At 46.2% G+C, this 22,927-nt stretch overlaps 2 protein-coding genes across 2 annotated transcripts in view; both read left to right on the plus strand.

The window, feature by feature from the left end:
• Positions 1–9,819, plus strand: part of kl-2 (dynein heavy chain 2, axonemal kl-2) — a 44,614-nt gene extending 34,795 nt beyond the window's left edge. Inside the window, exons 45-62 of the mRNA XM_025299984.1 lie at positions 94–245; positions 785–949; positions 1,037–1,203; positions 1,347–1,518; positions 2,090–2,302; positions 2,607–2,822; positions 3,022–3,172; positions 3,454–3,603; positions 3,682–3,814; positions 4,057–4,401; positions 4,985–5,257; positions 5,718–6,062; positions 6,391–6,525; positions 6,814–7,090; positions 7,490–7,903; positions 8,205–8,723; positions 9,183–9,333; positions 9,478–9,819. Coding sequence (XP_025155769.1) covers positions 94–245; positions 785–949; positions 1,037–1,203; positions 1,347–1,518; positions 2,090–2,302; positions 2,607–2,822; positions 3,022–3,172; positions 3,454–3,603; positions 3,682–3,814; positions 4,057–4,401; positions 4,985–5,257; positions 5,718–6,062; positions 6,391–6,525; positions 6,814–7,090; positions 7,490–7,903; positions 8,205–8,723; positions 9,183–9,333; positions 9,478–9,629 — 4,130 coding nt within the window. The 3' untranslated portion in view covers positions 9,630–9,819. The remainder of the gene's footprint in view (positions 1–93; positions 246–784; positions 950–1,036; positions 1,204–1,346; positions 1,519–2,089; positions 2,303–2,606; positions 2,823–3,021; positions 3,173–3,453; positions 3,604–3,681; positions 3,815–4,056; positions 4,402–4,984; positions 5,258–5,717; positions 6,063–6,390; positions 6,526–6,813; positions 7,091–7,489; positions 7,904–8,204; positions 8,724–9,182; positions 9,334–9,477) is intronic.
• Positions 9,820–13,351: 3,532 nt separating this feature from the next.
• tinc (transmembrane protein tincar) overlaps positions 13,352–22,927 on the plus strand; it is a 139,449-nt gene continuing 129,873 nt past the window's right edge. Inside the window, exon 1 of the mRNA XM_025299988.1 lies at positions 13,352–14,190. The gene's annotated coding sequence lies outside the window, so the exon portion shown is untranslated. The remainder of the gene's footprint in view (positions 14,191–22,927) is intronic.

Raw genomic sequence — 22,927 nt, forward strand, 5'->3', positions numbered from 1 at the left:
GTATTTGTTTGCGAGATGATTGTACGTGTATGTAAATATTACACATACACTCGTTGCTTTCATCGCGTTCTGTGTTTACAATGTGCACAACAGCAAAACAGCGCAGCGACGCCGATGAAGCGCAGAAGGTGATCGCGTCCAAGTCGCATCGTATCGCCGAAGAGCAGAAGGAGTGCAAGATGCTCGAGGAGCTCGCACGAGCTGACCTAGCGACCGTCGAGCCCGCACTGAACGAGGCCATCAAGGTCCCTCTGATTATGCAATCGCTTTCTTTTAAGATCACCGCCCGTGTTCAAGGAACGTTGAAATTCCCCCCGACCGCTGTAGCCGCGCTGTATAGTCTTCGATTCCTCGGGTTTTATATACTTTGATTTAAACTTTGCTGCTTTATTTAAATTCAACCGCTGTATAAAAATTTAACCGTTATTTATAATCTCTAGCTCAGCGATCTTCCGCTATTAAAAGAACAATTCGAGCGATAAACGCGAAATATCAAAATAACGAAAGCTTGGGATTACAGCGATTAAAAATAAAAGGATTAAAAATACAAGGATTCCGCTCGCGTGCATACGGAATTTTTTCGTTGTCGACGAAATATCGTGTTGAAAACAAAACAAAAAAATCCACCGGATTTTGGAGAGTTTTTTCGGCAAGAGAACGAAGGATGCTTCCGGATCGCGCGTTTAACGCGAGAAACAGAGGCTCTCCAACAACGGGGGAAAGAAAGCGCGCGTTGTAAAGTACAAGTATGATAAGCGGATGAAACGTAAGCGGGCGATTTTAGGCGTTGGAGACTTTGAACAAGAAGGACTTGGCCGAAATAAAATCCTTCACCCATCCGCCGCCGAAGGTAGAGATGGTAATGGAAGCCGTGATGATCCTGAAGAACTCGGAGCCGACGTGGGCGGAAGCGAAGCGCCAACTCGGCGACGTAAACTTCATTAATACGGTGAGCGACAATGGCTGCGACTGGCGTGGCGCACAAGTCCATTCTCCGCGTTCCGCGAACTAACTCGTCCTGATTCGATTTCTCTAGCTTCGAGACTTCGACAAAGATCATATATCGGACAGAGTTCTGCGAACAATAGCCAAGTACACGTCCGATCCCGAATTCGATCCGGCGAAGGTCGGGCTGGTGTCTGTTGCAGCCAAGTCACTTTGCATGTGGGTGATCGCCATGGAAAAGTACGGCAAGTTGTACAGGTAAATTGTCGAAGGCCGATCGAGAGGCGAACCTCCAGAAATCGCAATCGTGCGATTAAAATCGACGATCGCATTGTCCTCTCGCGTCTGTTTGCTGATGGAAAGCTGCTCGTAAAAGCTGCGCGACATGTGATTTCGCGCAGGATCGTGGCGCCGAAACGGGAGAAACTGCAGGCCGCTCTGGAGTCGCTGAGGCAGAAAGAAGCGGCCTTAGAGGAGGCGATGCAGCAACTGAAAAACTTACACGAAGAGCTGGAGAGATTACAGCAGATGTACGACGCGAAGATGAAAGAAAAGGAAGATTTGATTAGGCTGGCGAGTACACTCGTGTTTCTTGCGCTTTGGAGCGCCGGGAATGGCCTCGTATAGAGAGCAGCAGGGTCGAGAAAGGAAACGGTCCGGCTTAAAGGAAGTCGGCCGGGGGTCCAATTGGACCGGCGCGCCCGCCAATGGCACTTACATAAACTTATGCCTTGGTAACTGCGGCATCTCTCCCGCATTCGCTCGGTTTTCATGGGCGAGATGTATCCCTTGAAGGGAATTTCGCCGTTCCTACTGATGCGGAACGAAAGTTACGAGTCTATTCCGAGTGAAAGGGAAAGAGAGCAACTCCGCCGACGAAACTGTCCGCCGGGCCGGGGCGCCGATTCTCGATATTTGCGATGATAACGGCCGCTTTATCACAACGGGAGGGGGGACGGGAATATCCGCACGAATTATTCCGGTAGACATCGAGCAGAGCGAGGGAGAAATATATCGGCCTGATTTAACACTTTAACGAGGAACGTGTCCTATTTACCCCGCCTGTCTTCGGTGACGAGTCAAAGGTGGCACCGCCTGTATTTGCTGAAACGCTTATCTGATTCGCGGGACTTTTTTCTTTCAGGCTGAGCTGTTAAAGCTCAAGCTGGAGCGCGCGGGGATGCTGGTGGACGGCCTTGTCGAAGAACGAATTCGATGGCAGAACACAGTGGCGTCGTTGACCGAGTCCTTCGATCGGTTGCCGGGTGACTGCTTGATATCCACCGGGTTCGTGTCGTACCTGGGTCCGTTTGTGTCTAATTATAGGCAGGAACTAATGAGCATCTGGTCGAAGGAGGTGAGTTCGTCTTCGAGACTGTATTATAATTTCCTCTCATCGATCTCTGAATGTTACATCAAGTTGGCAACCCAATGAACTGTGTTACGTTCCAATCACGCTTGCAACGAGGCCAATTAGTCACGATGAAACTGAGAACTGAGACTGAGCAATTTCTCGCATTTCACATTTTGTGCTTTCATCTCGAGACACGTAGACAAGCACTTGATTCTCCTCTAAAGATCGTCCGTTACAAGCGTCGATGCGAAGCGCAGAGTGAACAATTAACGTGTCAATTAACGCACGTCTTTGTCGGACGGCGAAGATGCTGGACAGAGAGATACCGATGTCGCGGAATCTAGACGTGAAGGAGTTCCTGGTCGATGCGCCGACAATCAGAGAGTGGAACATTCAGGGATTACCGTCCGATGGGTTTAGCACGGAGAACGGCATCATAGTGACGCGAGGATCGCGTTGGCCCCTCATAATCGATCCGCAGTGTCAGGCGGTGAAGTGGATCAAAAATATGGAGGCGAAGAACGTAATTGTATCCGTTGTTGTATCGTGCGCGCGACGGCGATGCGTTTGTCGAAGGAACTGATTTCCTCGCGGCGGGACACCGCGTCGCGTGATATTGGATTTAAATGGAAATTACGCCGGCTAATGCGGAACAAAGCGATTTTAATCGGTAAAATCAGACGGTTTACTTTGTCGTTTTAACTCGGCGATTACAATCGCAGTCGCTGAAGGTAATCGACTTTGGCCGAGCGGACTTTACGAGGGTCCTGGAACAAGCGATTCAGTTCGGGAAACCAGTACTGCTCGAAAATATCGGAGAAACCCTTGATCCGGTCTTAAATCCGATTCTGCAAAAAGCTTTCGTTAAATCAGGTAAAACTTGACGTGCGCCCCCCACCTCCCACCCCCCCCCTCCGTGCGAAAGTCTCGAACTTCTTTAATTATTCATCTTAAACGCTACTGGAGATAAAGCGAGTATTAGCATACCGCGATTAACACTGGCGTAAATATTAATAATATCGACAGAGATACACATCGTCAGGACGCTCGAACGTAATTAAGTAATTAAGTCATTATGAAACAGAAAGCGAACAGATTCGCTCTCGCGAAACTCATCGCACGATTTTTATGAATCTACGTGCGTGTGGCCGCAGGCGATCAGGTGCTGATGAAATTTAACGACAAGTTCATCACTTACAATGATCAATTCCGGCTGTTTATGACTACGAAACTTTCGAATCCCCACTACGCTCCGGAGATATCTACTAAAACGACATTATGCAACTTCGCCATTAAGGAGGAGGGTAACTAATTGTCTTACCGTACGCTCGGGAGAAAGATGGAACTAGATTAGAGAACATAACTCTGTCCCGTGAATGTAGGACTCGAAGCGCAACTCCTAGGCATCGTGGTCAGGAAAGAGAAGCCGCAGCTCGAAGAGCAGAAAGACAATCTGGTTCTTACGATCGCGTCCGACAAACGAAAACTCAAAGAACTGGAGGACAAGATACTTCAGTAAGATCCACGAAGGATAACTTCGACTCTTAACTCCGTACGCGTTTCTTATTTCCGACTACGTCTTCAGTCGTCGCAGTCCATCTCGCTCTTGTACTCGCGCATGAAACGCGAACAAGCGTGCAGTTATTTATTTCGACCGTTAATCTCGAATCGTCGTTTACCGACAATTAACTAACGCAATTATAAAATACAATTGTAAGATTGAGGAGAGTATGCTTCTCTCTACCTTCGTTCGTTAGCTTGCTCAGCGCGGCAGGAGGAGCTTTCCTAGACGATCCAGACTTGCTGAATACTCTGCAAACATCAAAGGCAACATCTATCTCCATCCAAGAATCTCTGGTCGTTACCGAGCAGACGGAGAGGGAGATAGATCGAGCGAGAGAGGAATATCGACCGTGCTCGAGACGCGCCTCGGTCCTTTTCTTCGTCCTGAACGACATGAGCGCTATCGATCCCATGTATCGGTTCTCCCTTGACGCTTACAACGCGTTGTTTACGCTGTCCATCGACAAGAGTCCCAAAAGGCTGAAGTTACACGACAGGATCGACAGCTTGAACGATTATCATACGTACGCGGTGTACAGGTGCGATTTAGAGGAGACGGGAAATTTATCAGAATTTACACCAAACAAGACCCGGCAATTTATTCTCGATCCTGAGATTTCTCTTTCGCCGTGTCGCCGCTGGTCCTCGTTGACGGAGAGCTTGCGATTAGAATTCGCGCGAATATCGCGTCGTTTTATTTTGCTGAGTGACACTCTTGCGTGCTGTTAATTGTAACAGCACACAAGCAGGAATGATTAATTAAATGAGCAACGGCTATAATTAACGAAATTAATTTAAAAAGCAGCGAGATTAATTAACGAAATTAATTAATTAAAGAAACAGCGAGAGGGACACACACACAGATCGCCTCGGCGCCGGCGACTTTGATTTCTCATCGCGAGAGTTCGTTTTTCCACGTATAAATTTCTCTCGACGATGTACGCGAAACGAGCGTTCAGCCCGAGAAACGTTCAGCCCGAGAACAAACTTAACGGAGATGGAACGTCGTTATAATTTCTCTCTCTTTCTCTCTGCTCCACGGATACTCCGGGAGGAGATACAGAGGAGGAATGTATAGTCCTAAAGGGAAATTGATCCGACGGATTTTATTTTTACGGATAGGAACACGTGCCGGGGTCTGTTCGAGCAGCACAAGCTACTCTTCTCTTTCCACATGTGTGTCAAGATATTGGATGCGCAGGGTAAGATCATCCCAGGAGAATACGCGTTTCTGCTTCGCGGCGGAATCGTGCTGGACCGGGAAAATCAGCCGGACAAACCCGTGCTGTGGCTGCCGGATGAAACTTGGGACAACGTCACGGAACTCGACAAGCTGCCCGGATTTCACGGAGTCGTTTCTTCTTTTGAACAGTTCCCGCGAGATTGGCACAATTGGTGCGTATTACGTCGTCGTGTCGTCCGTTTCGACGCTCTGGCCTCTTTTAACGGCCTCTTTCTCGTGATAAATCTTGCTCCTTAAATTCGTTTGCGTAAGCTGTTGTTAACAAGGAGACAATGCATTCGTGAATAATAGCGATTTATACACATGAAACGGACTTGGCGAGTTTTATCGTGCGAAATTTACGCGCGAGGGAAAAACTGTAAAAATTTCCATTTTTTTTCTCTGTCATTCGATTATCATTCGACGAGTGGCAACAATGACGAAATGTCACTGCTCTCTCCTCCGGGAGAAAGAAACCCGACACACGTGATCGGCACATCGCGAATATTTAAACACGCATCCAGAATTTATCGTCTGTCAAAAACATTTTAGGCCAATACGTTTCTACGCGTACTAGCGCCAGTACCAGCATTTCCCGCCTACTACCTTCTTATCAGTCACCGTAACATTCAGGTACATCAGCACAGAGCCGGAAGCTATATCGCTAGTCGGCGAATGGGAGGAGGGGTGCACCGAGTTCCAGAAAATGTTATTCATTCGCAGCTGTCGACCTGACAGAATATCTTTCTGCATCACAAGCTACATCGCGCGCAATCTCAGCCAGAAATTCGTGGAACCTCCTGTACTTGACCTAAAAGCAGCGTTGGATGATTCCATGGCGAAGACACCATTGATATTCGTCCTTTCGCCCGGCGTGGATCCCACGAGCGTGCTCACGCAATTAGCCGATAGCCAGAACATGACCAGTCAGTTCATGACGTTGTCACTGGGCCAAGGACAAGCGCCCATCGCCACGAGGTTAATTGCAGAAAGCTTGTACAATCGTATGTTACAACTATCTCAAGTCCGAGAAAGTGTAGAGATCGAGATCGAGACCGAGATCGAGAGAAAGAGAGAGAGAGAGAGAGAGAGAGAGAGAGAGAGAGAGAGAGAGAGAGGAGAGAGAGAGAGAGAGAGAGAGAGAGAGAGAGAGAGAGAGAGAGAGGACGGCGCAACGTTACGTTTCGCAGTCTTATCGATCTTGTCACGAGAAGAATTCAAACGTCACAGTTCAAACGATCGAGAATGATACATTTAAATTATTCTCTTATCGATTCTCTCGTGTAATTTCGTATCCCTCGCGCAGTATGATAGAGATCGGCGCCAAAGAGGGGTCTTGGATATTTCTCGCGAATTGCCATCTCTCGCTCAGTTGGATGCCCGAGCTGGATAAGATCGTGGAGACTCTTGGTTCCAGCCAAACTTTGCACCCGAAATTTAGGTATCCTAGGGAAGCATGAAATACATATACACACACCTACATACACATAGGCACACCCGTACTCACGAGACTGATTTTTCACACGATACGCGACCTACATATTCTACCGAAAGAAATCCGAAAAATTTTCAATTTGTCAGAATAATCAGATAGATGAAATCACAGCTGGGGAAGGAAACGCAAATTCAGAGAAGGTCGTATGTCTGTGTGAACATATTATAATGGAGAGAACACGTAAATGTGGTCGTCTTTCCGTTTCGAAAATACGCACGTTCTATTCTTTCGTAGATTATGGCTTAGTTCGAGCCCGACTCCTCAGTTCCCCATATCGATCCTCCAAGCCGGGATAAAGATGACTACCGAGCCACCGAAAGGATTAAAAGCCAACATGAAGCGCCTTTACGGCTTAATCACCGAAACTCAGTTCGACCAGTGCCAAGAAAAGTCTAAATATAAAAAGCTGCTGTTCACGCTGGTCTTCTTCCATTCTATTCTCCTAGAGCGAAGGAAGTTCCGACAGCTCGGTTGGAACGTTGTCTACAGCTTTAACGATTCCGATTTCGAGGTATCCCCGACAAACAAAAGTCACACACTCGGCATACGTTGCGAGAGAGAAAGATGTTTTCTTTTCTTTTTGCCAATCTACGATTTATCTCGCACGAGATAATGGTCACGTTCAGCGGAGAAAACTGCTCCGCTACCACTCACATAGCAAATGTTGCACGATTGGCGAATTCTTTTAAATCTTTGGCAGGTCCGAACGGACGTACCAATCAGAGGCTGGTTTGCTACGGAACGGTAACGGAGCAGTTTTTTTCCGCTGAACGCGACTCTATTCACACTCGTGAATCTCGCGCGAGCCAACGTTTTTCATAAATATTTAAATTCGTCAGAGCGATCGTCCAATGATGAAGAAGCGCACGAACCTCGTCCTCTCATGATAGGGATGGGATATATGTTTCAGGTTTCTGAGAACCTGCTGCAAGTTTACCTGGACGAATATCCAGTCACACCGTGGGAATCTATGAAATATCTCATAGCAGGTGTTTGCTACGGTGGTCACGTGACCGACGACTGGGATCGTCGGTTGTTGATGACATATGTCCAGCAATATTTCACGGAAGAGGTCCTGACTACTCCCCATTATCGTTTGTCATCACTACCCACCTATTACGTGCCTCGTGACGGTTCCTTAGAGTCCTACCGTGACTTTATCGCAATTCTGCCGAACGTGGATAAACCGGAAGCGTTTGGTCAGCACCAGAACGCAGACATCACTTGTCTGATAATGGAAGCTAGGAACATGTTCGAAACTCTCATGAGTCTTCAGGTGCAAGCAGCAGTCAGCGTCGAGAAAGACGAGGATAAAGAGGACAAGGTGCGAGTGCGCTGATCAGATTATGAAGTTTGAAATTCTCTTTTTTGTGGAATTTAAAGTCCACTCTGCCATTTGCCGTTTGACAGATCGAGTATGGCAACAAAGCAGAATTTTCTTTCATTCTCTCTCTCTCTCTCTCTCTCTCTCTCTCTCTCTCTCTCTCTCTCCCCCCCCTCCTTTCTTTCTTTGTCCTTCATTGAATTTAATAATAATCTGTTGCATCTCATCGACTATCTTCGATCATGAGGTCTCCCCTATATCTTACAATCGACACGCGCCCACCGCCGAATTCTCACGCCAGGTGACGCATCTCGCGTGCGACATTCTCGCGAAAATGCCGCGGACGATCGATTACGAGGCGACCGAGAGGCTGATAGGACCGAAGAAGACGCCCCTGGACGTGGTGCTTCTTCAAGAGATAGGACGGTACAATGCGCTCCTGACAAAAATCCGCGACAGCCTCGAAGAACTTCAGCGTGGCATCAGAGGGCTCGTGCTGATGTCACCAGATCTCGAAGAAATCTTCGCGTGCATATACGAGGGCAGAGTGCCGTCTCTATGGCTGACCGCGTATCCGTCTTTGAAACTGCTCGGAGCTTGGACGAGGGATCTAATCAATCGAGTCGAGCACTTCGCCAATTGGGCTCAAACCACTCATCCGCCGTTGCTCTTCTGGTTAGCTGCGTATACATTTCCGACTGGATTCCTTACTGCGGTACTACAAACTTCGGCGAGACTGTGGAACGTATCTATCGATTCGTTGTCATGGGAGTTTACTGTCTTCTCAACGGACGAGTCCGCTATAATCGAGCCGCCCATGGTAACTACGTGCGATTAGGCTAATTGCTCGGCGAGCTGCTTGCTTCAGTTCCGACCGCTAATATCGAGCACCGTTTCACCGTGAAGAAACTTATCCTCCCCTTGCAGCCGAGCTGCAACGTTGCTCGTCTCGTTGACGCGCGGAAAATGCACGCCCGCGCGTTTTACGTGAACCGTACGTTTAACTTTCGACGCAAAAGAATTGCAGATAATAGTCCTGCTATTCTTTTCTCACGTGTCTAAACAACTTTGGCTTCGACGGAGTCGTAAATTGCGTCGATTAATCGTTCTCTGGAAACTGTGCTCGTGATAGCCCTATGTTTCTAGAATTGACTCGTTCTCTCGACGCCGAACGAGAAAGAAAGGAAAATTACTGGATAATAACACCTAATCAATATCCTTAACGATCACGACGCGGCGACATCGGTGCGCAATTACAAATTGCTTCGCTTCGCTTCAGGACGGCGTATATATACGCTCCATTTTTCTGGAGGGCGCTTGCTGGGACAAAGAGAACAACGTACTCGTCGAGCCCGCACCCATGCAACTTATCTGCAACATGCCGGTGATCCATTTCCGTCCAGTCGAGAAAGTCAAAAAGAAAGTCAAAGGTATATAGAGATAACTTCGCGCGCAATGTCAAAACCACTTTACCGTATTTGAATGTTTCTCCTTAAAAAATGCATACATTTAAAATCGCTATATTGGAAGAATCGGCATTTCGATCGCGATGAACATTCGCTTGACTTTTACAGATATCTACAATTGTCCTTGTTATTATTATCCGCGAAGAAGCGATCAATTGAAATCCGCGTTCGTGGTCGCTGTGGACCTCAAAGCCGGACTGCAAGGTTCGGACTTCTGGATTAAACGAGGCACCGCACTTCTGCTGAGTCTGGCTGTGTAGATTTTTGTATGTTAATTCGTGATTCGCGAGACTCGGTTTGTCTTTAGCAATAACACCAGCGCGTAATAACTTACATCGAGAAGATTTTTTCTAGAATAGCTTGTCCTTCTGTTTTTTTTTCTTTCAAGCATGTTTCGTTCGTGTTGCAGAGGTAATTAACGGATTTACGTAAGGTGTAATGTGTGGCGGAAATAGTAAATAGTAAAATCTCGCATACGTAATTAAAAAGGAAAAAAAACGAAATCAAATTCTCTGACTTTCTTGTGTACGTGCGTGAAATCTCGTCACGATAATAAACAAAGTAATAATAATAAAACATACACACAAGATGGGTGGTGGCACCATCTCTCGTGATTCAGTTGCATGACGAGCAAAAGTAAGTTGTAAATTGATATAATATCAAACATATAAATTAATAACATATAAAGTAAAGATATTTTTCAATGATTCTTTGAAAGGAATATGCAAATGACATTTAACAATATACCACACGAATATATCTTAAATGAAAAAGTCCTTTGACCTGCTGTTGAATCATAGTATTTGAAATGTAAAAATCTTTCTAACCTTCTGTTGCGTCATATTACCACTTGACTTACCGTGAATTCGCCGGTAAGAATAATGGTCACTCGCAGTGTGACAGATAAATATCGTTTACCAACAGAAGCACTTGAAAATTTGGTAATTACGGAACTTGGGCGCATTACGAATATGAAATAGTTGATTACTTACCAATTATATATGCAGATGCGTGTGCGTTGCCGCTGAGTTGCAGTTGCAAAAGAGAGCTTTCTGTCTTGCTGTATTCAACTTACCATAGAATCGTACCACGTGCCCGACTTTAGATTAAAGGTAGTGGCGACCCCTAGCGGAAACTTTGGAACTATTAAGAATAAGGGGTCAAAAGTCGTAAGGGGTTTAATACCATTTGGTCGAAACTAGAACCTTCCTTAGTCGAGACACAAGCCAATTAGCTTGATGGTTTTTTTCAAAGCGCCACTAGATGGTGCTAGGTAGTTGATTAGTGTATACAATTTTTTTACGTTAGATCGTTAAGTGGCGCCAGGCAAGCTGTAAATCCAATCCTTTTTTACCAGCTCCACGGATCGCTATTATTCTAGAACGTAATTTCCAAACTGCCATCATCTGATGACGAATCCAAGATGTATAACACTAATACAATTCTGACATGTTATTATTTTCAAGTTGTACAGCGAAGCATTTGATTTTATCATGAAAAAGTAATTAGGATTTAATGGAATGTAACTTCGATGAAAATGATAAGAATACTTGAAAAATATTTTGCAGCTTCAGTTCTTTGGTTTACACATATATGATTATTATAACATTGTTGTCGTTTTTCTCCAAGATATATATATATATATATCAAGTCTACTGACAGATTGCAATTTCGTCGCAATTTGAAAAATATCCGAGATATAATTATACCAATCTCTCATTATGAAACTCGTCAATATTTCCATTTCGCTTTTTTTTTGAAGCAAAAGGCGCGATTAAATAAAATATATTAGCTACAGGTGTTTTAGTGTTTTAGTTATTACAAAGCGTGTTACAACGGTCGAATGTGTCGCTGCATGGGAGAAAGCATGACTGAAAAGCACACTTTCAGATATCTCGTTCAGATGGCTCGTGATTTATGTAAAGTCGTATTTTGGAGATAAAAGCAGCTATACATAACACCAGCGTCAGATCCGCCAATTTATCGTAGTATATATATGCGCGGGGAGGAGCAATTGATCGCGACTCGGTCCATCGCGATAAAATCGGTTCCGGGGGTTGCCGTATTTACAGTCAGTACATAAGGATCGAAGATGGATGATTTCAGGCTCGAAGGAGAGAAAAATAGGGACGGACGAGATAAGATTAAAGATCACCAGTTTTGTGACGGATCGCAAGCGGTAGGTCGCTCTCACGACTCTGAACCTCGGTGTGCCGTGCAATTATTTCTTATTCCCGTCGTAATGACGCTCGACGAAGATGCCGGAGTGTATTCAGAGGTCTCTCCCACCAGGCCGGGGTTAATAATACGAACATCACTTCTTCTTTCCCGTCTCAGGTGCCGGTATACGTCTGTGCGATGTCTCTCATTTGTCCATTTCTCCTCTCTGATATTGCTGACATAAAACTACTCTGGTAGTTGAAAATTAGATTACCACGAGGTCTTGCCACGACGACGGGGTCCATCGTCGTGTAAATTCATCTTCATAATGCGCTTCAGTGTGTCCTTAAGACACAGGTCGTCTCTACGACTGTAAATCAATTTCTCAGAGAATCACGCGAAGTTTGTCGTATTTTCCGTGACGCCGTGATTGACATATTCACTGCCATTTTGACGAATTTGACGGTCGTTAATCAGTCGAGAAGCAGATTCCGAATTTGCAAAGTTCTCGAGTCAGCGAATTCAATTTGCAACGAAACTTGCAACACGCGAACACGAAAGATTTTGCCCGTTGAGCGTTGAGGCAAATTCGGACAATTCATGCGGCACGACGACTCGGGAAGTGGAGAAGAACTTTTTTACATTTGATTTTGCGACAGTTAGAAATGAATATCTTCGTTAAATGAATTTTTATTGCGTTGCGCACTTCGCTCGTCGGATGCTGTCCGAGGTAGAAGAATAATAGAGGAAGGCGGATGAGTAATAGTCGGATAACTACCTGGACAGCCGCGGCAAATATTTTTCGGTCGGAGGTCTGGCCGTGCAATTTCGCGACGGTGAAGGATTATTATTATTATTATTATTAAGATACCGTGATGAAAAAATATTTTCTGCATTACGATGTTGGGCATTCGTTATTGTTCGACATTTATGCCCGGGATTATAATAGGGATTATAATATGGCGAGAGTTTCAAGTATCTATGCGGAATGCGTGACGCATGCACCGTAGCAGTTAATCAATAGTATCAATTAATCATTTAAGAACCGTGATAATCAATCAATCATGCGCATTGCTCATCTCTACTCCCCGTTTGAACACTGCGCACTCCAAAATCCCGCAGTGTCTGGAGGTCTCGCAGGTATTAACCTGCGTGTGGCACTGTCTGTGACAAGGAATTATCTATTCCCGCCGTATGGCCAATTATCAAACGCCCCGTATAACCGAAGCGTCGCTTCGAAGGTTCGACTATGGGGATACTTCAACGCGCGATATATATATTTATGCTTTAGATAATATCGTACACCTGCAACATGACGTTAATCCGTTCAACCTTGTTACAGAATCTTGATATTTCGTGATTTATCGATGTTACTCGCGTGATCATCGAGAGGAAATTGCTCGCAGAACGGCAACGTCGATGAAACAAAATAGGAATGATCCAAGTGAAAAGAATAAAGCTGAAAAAATGTATGAATTGAAGAGAACGGGAGAAAGATAGTGGTATTTCAAAATTATTTTCCGGGAGAAATCGTTCCGGCGTGTTTGTAGCGATACATTTTATTTGATATTGCCTCCCAGACGTGTCGTTAACGTTGCGGGAAGCGAGTATCGATTCCGAAGATACTCGATGGCGAAATCAAAGTATCGATACTTGGAATATCGTGTTTAGAAGAGGAATTATCGGAATATTCGGTAGCTCCGAGCCTGGCTGGTGGTGGGGGGCCTCGAGGCGAGCGACGGGCCAATGAAGGGCGCGAATTGCGCGGCGCGGATGCGCGGACGAGCGGAGCAGCGGAGCAGCTTCAGAGTGAGCGTGGACGTCCGCCGAAATACATCGTCCGGTATTCTCGCTCGGTAGTTTTCGCGGCGTATTTTCATTTCGCGCTGCGGCATCGCGAACGCGGGCATCGTTCGCGACGCGGGACGGATCGACCCTGCTCGCACGCGAGTGAAGTCCCGGTCAGTCCCGCGACTGCGAGAAACTCAGCGACGCGCGATGTCCGTCCGTTGGTCCATCGACCAAGCTTGACACTTGGGGGCACTACGCCGTGGAGAGCGTCCATCTGTCCATCTATCCATTCATCCATCCCAAGAAGACGATAATAACGCGACGCGGCGCGCAATCTCAATTTCGATCGAGGTTCGAACGACGCCGTAGAGCGGCGAGAGAAAGAGAGGGAAGAAGGACAGGAGGGAGAGGAAAGTCTCTCTCGTGGCTAAGTTCAGGCGATCACTTGCTTCGAATCAGTCGTAACGGAACAGTGTTGATGACCGCCGAAGAGAGTGGTGGTGTGTCCGGTGGTGGAAATTGTGCTATTTCGCGTTCGAGAAGCTTGTAACAGCGTGCGTAACGACACGCGACGCGTGATCGTGAGCTAAGTCGCCTGTTTGACTTATTCGTCGTCCGTTGTGGACAGAGTGCTCGGCTCGGCTCGCCAAGTCGTGGAGTGTAAATAAACACGCGCCCGTCGCTCGTCTCTCGCCGCGCTCGCGGATTGTTGTCGGATTATCGGGACGATGTAAACGGGATTGTACGTGCGGTAGTGATTGCGGGAGTGCTCTGAAGAATCGATCAAGGATTGAACATTCTGCATCTTCGGCTTCAGCTAGCGGCCCGCAAGCGGTGTATCCAGCATCCCCGGCGTCCTGCGATCTGGAGGTACGTACAAATTACGTCACGATTATTACACATGGCGTCCCAGAATGCCCTGCTTGGCGCAATCTTAACGACTAAGAGATTTTTAACAGACTCAAAGCTCCAATTCTACAGACATTTTTTTGCTATTTCTATATGCCGATATCTCGATCGACATTAAACCAAAATTAGAATTAGATGAGAACAAGAGGAAGTAAATTACGTCATTTGAGGCAATAGTATAATATCATCGTAGTATCAATGTCGCGTCCAAAAGATTTAGGTTATAAGGGATAGCTTATAAAAGACTTCAGTCACTCACACACACACACACACACACACACACACACACACACACACACACACACACACACACACACACACACACACACACACACACACACACACACACACACACACACACACACACACACACACACAGCTCGGAATGTATTGTCGCTCCGATATAATATATCATTATCAGACGACTCGGTATTGATGAAAAAATCTGTTTGTACAACTGATTGCAAGATAATGGCCCGCACAAAATTTTATATTTGTTGTAAATATATGACTCTCGTTAAGCTCTTGCTAACAAAGCAGTCTTCTCAATCAGTCGTCGTGCAAATTATTGCTGAAATGTTATTTGCGCCAATTTTGATATTGTCACATTTGAAATTGTCACGCACATAATATTATATAATACCACGTATAAACCACTAGAGGATTTCGCTCGTGACAAGGTCGTGAGGTAAATAAATATAACTGTTGGAAATAATGAATGGGAATGAATACAAGTTTGCGGTTAGCGGTTTACCGGTTGATTTTCAAGAAAGAGAAGTTATTTCCCAAGTCGAAATTTATAATCTACTATAATGGACAAACTATGATACACAACACTTGTATTCTCCGTAATAAATTTCTTAAGAGAGAGAGAGAGAGAGAGAGAGAGAAAGAGAGAGAGAGAGAGAAAGAGTCCAAGTCTCTTCTTCTTAAATTTCCAAGTTTCGCAAAAATTTCTAAATTTATTAGAAAATTCCAAACAACGAAAGTTTGTGTATATTGTCTCATCATATCTATCGTGTATTCTAAATATTTGTTTTATTATATATTGTTACCAACCCGTGAGGTTTAATATTTGTTTCTCGCATATATTTAACAAATTACATAATTAATATATTGCTCATTGAAATAACTTCAATATTTAGTGTCAATAGTAGTAAATACAAGCGAATATTGAATGATTAGAGATGCTTCTTTGAGTAAACAGCAGCGGGGGCAATTTGTAGCGTCAAAGTAACAATAGTCAAGGGACAATAGGCCTTGTACAATACTCGAAATTCACCATTGACTGAATCCGCGAGTTTAGCAAATTTGGCAGGTTTAATGTAGAATCAACATTTCGACCGGGGAATCGAAACAAACTTCACACGCGGCGCCACGCGAGCCATTTATACGTTTGTGATATTATTATTCAGCAATTATCGCATAACTGTACTGAGAATATTTACGTAACACACCCAGCCGTTATTGAGGAATAATGCAGAGCCGTCCTCGTCAGCGGATTCACCTTTTCGGTCGGCGCACGTTGGTCTTGAAAACTCGAGGACTAATCGGAGGCATAAACAACCGGTCGATCAAGTCGGTACGGATAAACGTTTTTTTCGCTAAATATGTGTAATTCCGTATGCAATGTCACGCGAATGTCAGTACGACATATCGTACGCGGGATCCACGGGTCTCGTGAGACAATAGAAAAATATTGACGAAATGTAGAGTGCAACGCATCCGTCCGTCGTCGAGCAGTCTGCGCGCCTACGTCTGTTTGCATTTCGAAATTTATTTGACGCAAGGAATGTTTGGTCTAGTCCTTCCCCTCTGCACACGTGATAAACCGTGCGAATTGTTTTTTTTTTCTGTTCTCGTCCTCGGGTTATCGCGTGTCACGCGTTGCGAGGATAGGAGAAATATTTCGCTCGAAAGAGCCGCCTGGTGCGCGATTTAGCGAAAGGACGATTGCGCGAAAAGCAGTAACGTTTGCTTACGCTCGGCAAGCATATCCGATTGCGAAACGTTCATGATCACGTTCGCGGCTGAGTCATTTAATTTGCTCGCAAGACATGTGGAGATGTGTGGAGGGCGTGAGTAAATTCCGGGGACAATGTAGGGCAAATGCAGCGCGCGTAGTGTTATCAAAGAAGCCGCCGCGGGTCATTAACGCATGACCTGTGTGAGATCTCTCGATCGGCGCCGATCGGCGAGTTCTTACTCTGGAAAAATGGCGATTGCGCCACGCGATAGCCGCGCGCAGCATAACTGTTATATGGAACATAAAAGTGCCTTAACGATCTCTTAATAATGCAATTACGAGCTAACAGAAGACTTTTCCCGGATATAATTGGAGAGCACACAGCGCTATCTTAGCCTCGCGTAGCCACATCTAATTTCGAGAAATATTTATTTAAGCAGAGCAAAGGATTCCTCGCGTGCGGTAATCCGGAAGATCGTATGATAACGATTACGGGATTATCTCTGCGATTATCGCGATGCACTTAATCGATGCACGAATTATTATAAATCAAATGAGCGAGACGGCAAACACTTTGCGAATACAATAAAACCAGTCTTTCCTTTGCGCTCCCCCTTGCTTCTTCCGTTGGTTTACTCTTCTGGGTAAATATATAGAAAAAGGTACACCTCACTGATTTTTTTCATTTTGAAATATGTTATAAAGGATGAAATTCTGAGTGACTTTTCCTAATATAATATTATATGGGGGTCGCTTATAGTTTCTGAGATATTTGACTTTAATGTTTTATAATTGTACGTTGAAGTATATTTGAAGTAGACAAGCATTTTTCATTAACTTTAAATATAGGAAACAGTACATATAAGCGGGAGAGAGTCTCCGCCCCAAACAAATCCTAACCTAACCTAACTTATTGCATCTTTATATCTATCTTATCTTTTGGATATTGTTGAAAAAAGTTCTCTTGAGATCTAGCTCAACTTAACTTATTATAATATCTGCATATAATTAGGTGTTGTGGCTTTTAAGGAGATCTTTTCAACATCGCCCAACAATATACAAAGATGCAATAAGTTAGGTTAGGTTAAGAGAGTGGCGGAGTCCCTCTTCCACTTATATGTACTGTTTCCTATATTTCTATGTATATACACTATGTTTGAATTAACTATTTGGATCGTACTGTAAATAACGTCAGCGTTATGATATCTGAAATTTAACATGAAAATTCCAAAACTTTAAAGTCAAATATCTCGGAAACTATAAGCGACCCCCATATAGTTGTATCAGGAAAAGTCACTCAGAATGTCATCCTTTATAACACATGTCCAAATGAAAAAAGACCGGTGAAGTGTACCCCTTTCTATATATATGATATTTACCCTCTTCTGAATTCGCGATCCACAAACGAGACGCACATCGTTCGGAGTGAAAGAAATGGAATAATCGTGAATTGTCTATTTTGTAACGTGATAATTTATCAAGTTTTCTCCGTTTCCTCCAGCGGGTTATCAGGGTGAATCTTAATTCGGCTTAATGCACTCGGTAGCGCGAAGAACGGTAACGACGGAAGATCGTATTAGCGCGGAGGGTCTATGTAATGCAATATTTACTGCTAACGAGGCATACGCGCTCGCGCTAAAGTTCCACGTGCCGCAAACTATCTCGTCACTTCTTGCCGGATTTCTTGCGTATTCACGAGTCGACAGTCCATCCACGGACCATCGACGATCGACATAATTAAGATTGATCGGTCGAGGTTGGATTCTGTCGCGTGGCCTCGACGACGACGATATCTGTGCATGCGCGTGTCGCGCGAGTCCATTGTAGGATGAAGGATTAGTGCACGCTCTGGGAAAAGAAGGGTCACGCGGCCGAGTGCGCGTGTCTCCGCTGCGATCGCGTACAACGGTTCCGTTGTCCTCTTATCCCGATTTAGAAGCACCGTGACGACACCATGACACATACGGTGCACGTTTCGTCACCGCGTAAACAACCGGGATCTCGTTATTGTGTGCGGCGGGAAACTTGCGAGATCAGCGGCAACGTCGGGACAAAGGGCGCTGAATGAACGTGCCGCGGGTACACATACATTCATGACAATTTGCGATTGGTCATTTTTGATTCGTCATCGCAAACAAACGTCGGCAACGCGGCGGTTCATTTGCGTGTTTCAATGTAACAATAGGCTGAATATGAGAAAGCAAGCGAGAGTGACAGAGGAGAGAGAGAGAGAGAGAGAGAGAGAGAGAGAGAGGGAGGGAGAGAGAGAGACGTATTTTTCCGGAGTAATGTAATTTTCAAAATCCGCTCGGGTTATTTGCGAAAATATTGTATTAGAAATAGCCACCATTTCAAGAAATAGCTCATTCTCGCAAGCTCTTGTTTATGAGAAATATTCAAGCACACTGTAGTGTTCCTAGTGTTGAAAAATGCTCCAAAGGGTAGATATTACCCATCAATTTCGTTCCTCTATACGTGCACGTGGACCTTGACGATTAAAAAAAAAAGGAGAGAGAAAAAATTCAACAGTGTTACACACCATCGAGGCGGGTGCGTCGATCGTATTATTCGTCCGAGTGTGAAAACCATTTCGGTTTTGTCAAATCGAAAACGGTGAACCGCGTGCACTTGGACAATACGCTGCCGCTGCCGCTGCCGCTGCCGCTGCCGCCGCCGCCGCCGCCGCTGCCGCTGCCGCCGCCGCTGCCGCCGCATTCCGGGGGTGGTTGACCCGGCAAAAGTGAGTAATTCCACGCATGCTCCGATCGCGATATCGTAAGATACTGTGCCGAGTTGAATGAGGGGGTAGATGAGAGTGTTGGTGAGAGAGCGCGTCGTGCTTCTTCGCCCGGCTAGATAATATTTACAGTCCTTTTCCTATCTCCGCGTACACAGGCGCGCGTGAAGCGCGTACGTTTAACGAACACCCGTGGCTGCTTGGTGACTTGCGAACTACTACTTACCGGGGGTTGAAAGTCTAGCGGTTCGTTCCATAACGCCCCGTCGCGCCACGCCGCGCCCCGCCGTCATTCTCTGAAGGCGGTTTCCTGAATATGAGAATTACGAAGCCTCATCCTTAGAGAACGCGCCTGGCACTCTGTAGATACGCCGAGTGAGCGCCCCTATCTGGCTTTTTGCACCAAACTTTGTAGGTCTAGACCGACTCTTGGTTAACAGTCGTCAATGTCTCCTCGCGTAGGCCGAAGGCGATCGCGATATTACTAGGCGAGCACGCGTGTACATTGCCGCAATTCCAATGTTCCTGCGCGAAATCTCACAATGCGAGGAGAATTTTATACTCTCGACGTTCGTTCTCAGTGCAATTATTACGGTGTTTATATTCAATCCTTACTTCTCGCTTCTCATCATCTCGCACAATTAGAGCGTGCATTAGAAGTCGGCTTGGATGCCGCGCCGCGCCGCACCGCACCGCACCGCCTGCGATTGTTATTTCGCAGCTCGATTTCGTGCAACACTATACGTGTTGTGAAATATGTCGTAAATGATAGTAACGATTTAACAGTCAGGTCAAGAGCAATCTCGAAGCATTCGACGACGCATTCCCATGGCGTTCACGTATTTTTAATTTAATAATTGTCACGAGCGGGTGGGGATGCGGGAATAAAGTCGTTTGTCACGAGGAAGAGGATGAATCCAGTCGGCGCGGCGCGTCGCGCGTTGCGTGCGGCGAAATTGCACGCGTGAAATTAAAGTCAGGCAACGTAACGCCGCGCGCAGTATCGCATTAAAGTTATGCAAACTGCATAAATTCACGGCCGAAGCCGCGAACTAATCGACATCGCCTTACAGAACGTATTTACCGACGTCGAACGTGACGCGAAAACAGATTGACGTTGCGAGCGTAACGGCTGAATAAAATCCCAGAAGCTTCTTCCACCTTTTGTCTTATTCGTATGCCGTGACGGATGTAGGTTATGACTTCATATCCTGTTTGTTGAAGCCGTCCTTTCCGCGGGGGGATTCGACTGGTCGCCTCCTGATCGATTTTACGTCTTTCGTCTTTGGAATCGTGCCTTTTATCTCGCTACATCATCTGCTAAATTAATCGTAGCGCATCTATCTCTGACGAGATTTCGAAGATAAGCTTGATTTTTATACGATTTATTACGCGATTTATTGTAATGATATATAATTTCGTAAGATAGTCGAGAGATATTTCTTTCACGAACAGATTACGTCTACACTCAGTGCAACCGATTATAAGAAGGTTAACTAACTACGCGCACCGACGAGGTACTCCTTACCTCGTTGTATAAATTGAGAATGTTATCGAGCGAGAAAAACGTTGAAGTAAATTCGCGTTATTACGCGAGTCGGTCTGCTGGTGGAGGACCTCGAGAGAAAAGTTTAAGGAAATTTAATCTTTATCTCGCGGAGAGGAGAAGCGGAGACTGTATAAATCCCCCGCTCCTAAAGTACACAGTTATTCTCTCACAAGCATGATATCTGCAGATCGCAAAACCAAAAGGATACAGCAGTTGCCGGGATGTTTGAGATAATTTACTGTACACTTAACGGCACCTAACGCACACTTGCCGCTCAAACGACCCTCGTTTCTGCGACAACAGAAACGAGGCTCGTAAAGAGCGCGGTTTTATCAAGACGCGAGTGGATCTGTTATCATAGAGCTTACGGCGCTCTTTAGACTGCGACGGCCAGGTTTCTCTACATCGAACAAATTTGGAGAAACGCGCGCGCGGACTTGCGCAGGCACGCCCAAAGCACCGAAGATATTCGCGCGGGCAGAAGGATATATTGTGAAAATTACATTCTTGCAAAAATTATAAATCGGGGTTCACTTCGCTTTCGCACTGCATCATTTCAGTCTGGACGATTAAACTCGATCGGAGGAGGAGGGGGGGGGGAGGGGATATATTCGAGACTTGGCGCCGTCGGTGAAATCGTGCGGCGCAACGAAGTATCTCTTTTCTCAAAGCTGTGTTACACACGAGCCCGATAAAATAGCAAATACCTGTACGTTGAGTTGATTTCGCGGCTGCTTATAAAATACGATCGCGAGCCGACGATGATGACTAATGACACGAGTCACAATGGACGTCGGTGAGTCGGCTCTCTCGATGAGGTTCGGCTGCGAGCGAATTACCACGCCCTCCCCTCCGCTTGTCCCTCCGCGACCCATACGTCATTCTCCTGCAGGTCTCCGCGGTCGAGCACATGCCGAAAAAGAACGTACTTAACAATAAGCGGCATTATATCCTTCTTCTTGCCTGTCTGTGTAGCATGGTAAGCGATGGGCGTGGCGCGCGAACCGTAGCGTCGGCTTTTGTGCTACGGCGCACGTACTCGCTTGCATTTTGCTGCAGCAACCAAGTCGTCCCGGATACCACGGCGCGCGTCGATCGTATCCGAGAGAGACGGAAGAGAAGCCGTGTGAAAGAGCGGCGAGCCCGAGACGTATCGAGAGTAATGAAGGCCTGAAGTAAAGAGCGCGAGCGAATGTGCGGCATCGTGTATCAGTATCGACCGCATGTGTTATTTCCTCGATTATTGCCGCGACGCGAGCCAGCGATTGGCAGTTTGCGGCAACGGCTGGTCCATGTCGTTGTCTTGCGCCAGTTCCCTTTTCCGCCTCTTTCTTCTCTTCCTCTTTTTTTCCCCCCCGACGCGGGGCCGATTCCATCCAGCAGCGAGCAGTCGTCATGTGCGATGTGGTCGCAGCTGCGCGCGGAAACGCGCGCTCGATCCGATGGACGCCCCCATTAATCGGATGTGGGTGTGTGTGTGTGTACCTGCTCGCTATCACTTCTCTGGCTCAATCTGCGATTCGAACGGCAAGTTTAACGCGCTCGCGCGCCTCCACGATTCGCGATGGAGACTCGCGTTGTCTCTCGCGAGAGATGATCGGTTTCTTTCAATGTAATATTCGTCGTCTGTCCTCTCATCCCCGGCGTCATCATATGCGACTTGTTTCGCGCGAAATTACGTGACGAACGTCGCGCGAGGAGGCATTAGCGTATTTGCAAAATAGGCATTCACGTCGAGGAACTCGTCATCGATATCCCGATCGACGGTGAGAATGAACGGCCGCGTCGCTTCTCTCGGCATAAATAATACGCGCGCGCTGTGAGACGACGCGCCTTTGTCGCGTGTTTCCACTATAATGCTACGAGAGAGAGAGAGAGAGAGAGAGAGAGAGAGAGTGAGAGTCCGCTCGCCTGGATCTGAAACGCGATATTAACTTGGTTTCATTATTAACGACTCCGGCAGGGAGGAGGAACGAGGGACGCGTTTATAACGACTGGTAATCGATTCTACTCAAATTTTACGGCGATTTATCGCAATAAACAGCCGGACGGAGCATAGTGCATTGGCCGGGACAATCGGAGCGAAGCTGCAGAGCGTAATTAAAACGCGGTAAATTTTCGCGCGCCCACACCGCGAACGAAATACTCGGACGCGTTTTGTACCGACCTCGCGTATCGATCCTTCCCCGCTCATTGTCGGCGATTAATTGCACGGCAGAATCCACGGGTGTCCGTACAATCGCGAACGCGTAATTTAATCAACGAATTCGTCACACGTCTCGCGCGCAGTGCCAACGGTTACGTTCGAGAATTCATAATTGCCATCGTGTTTCAATCTCCAACCTAATCGTCGGCCGGCTTATCGAGTTTTATCGAGAGGTCAGAAAATTGCAAAAATTTCGGTCTTTGATACCCGACGGCGGCGGCACGTGCACGGCACAACGCG

This window comes from Harpegnathos saltator, unplaced genomic scaffold (genome assembly GCF_003227715.2).
Source record: "Harpegnathos saltator strain DR-91 unplaced genomic scaffold, Hsal_v8.6 scaffold31, whole genome shotgun sequence".
Taxonomy (NCBI): domain Eukaryota; kingdom Metazoa; phylum Arthropoda; class Insecta; order Hymenoptera; family Formicidae; genus Harpegnathos; species Harpegnathos saltator.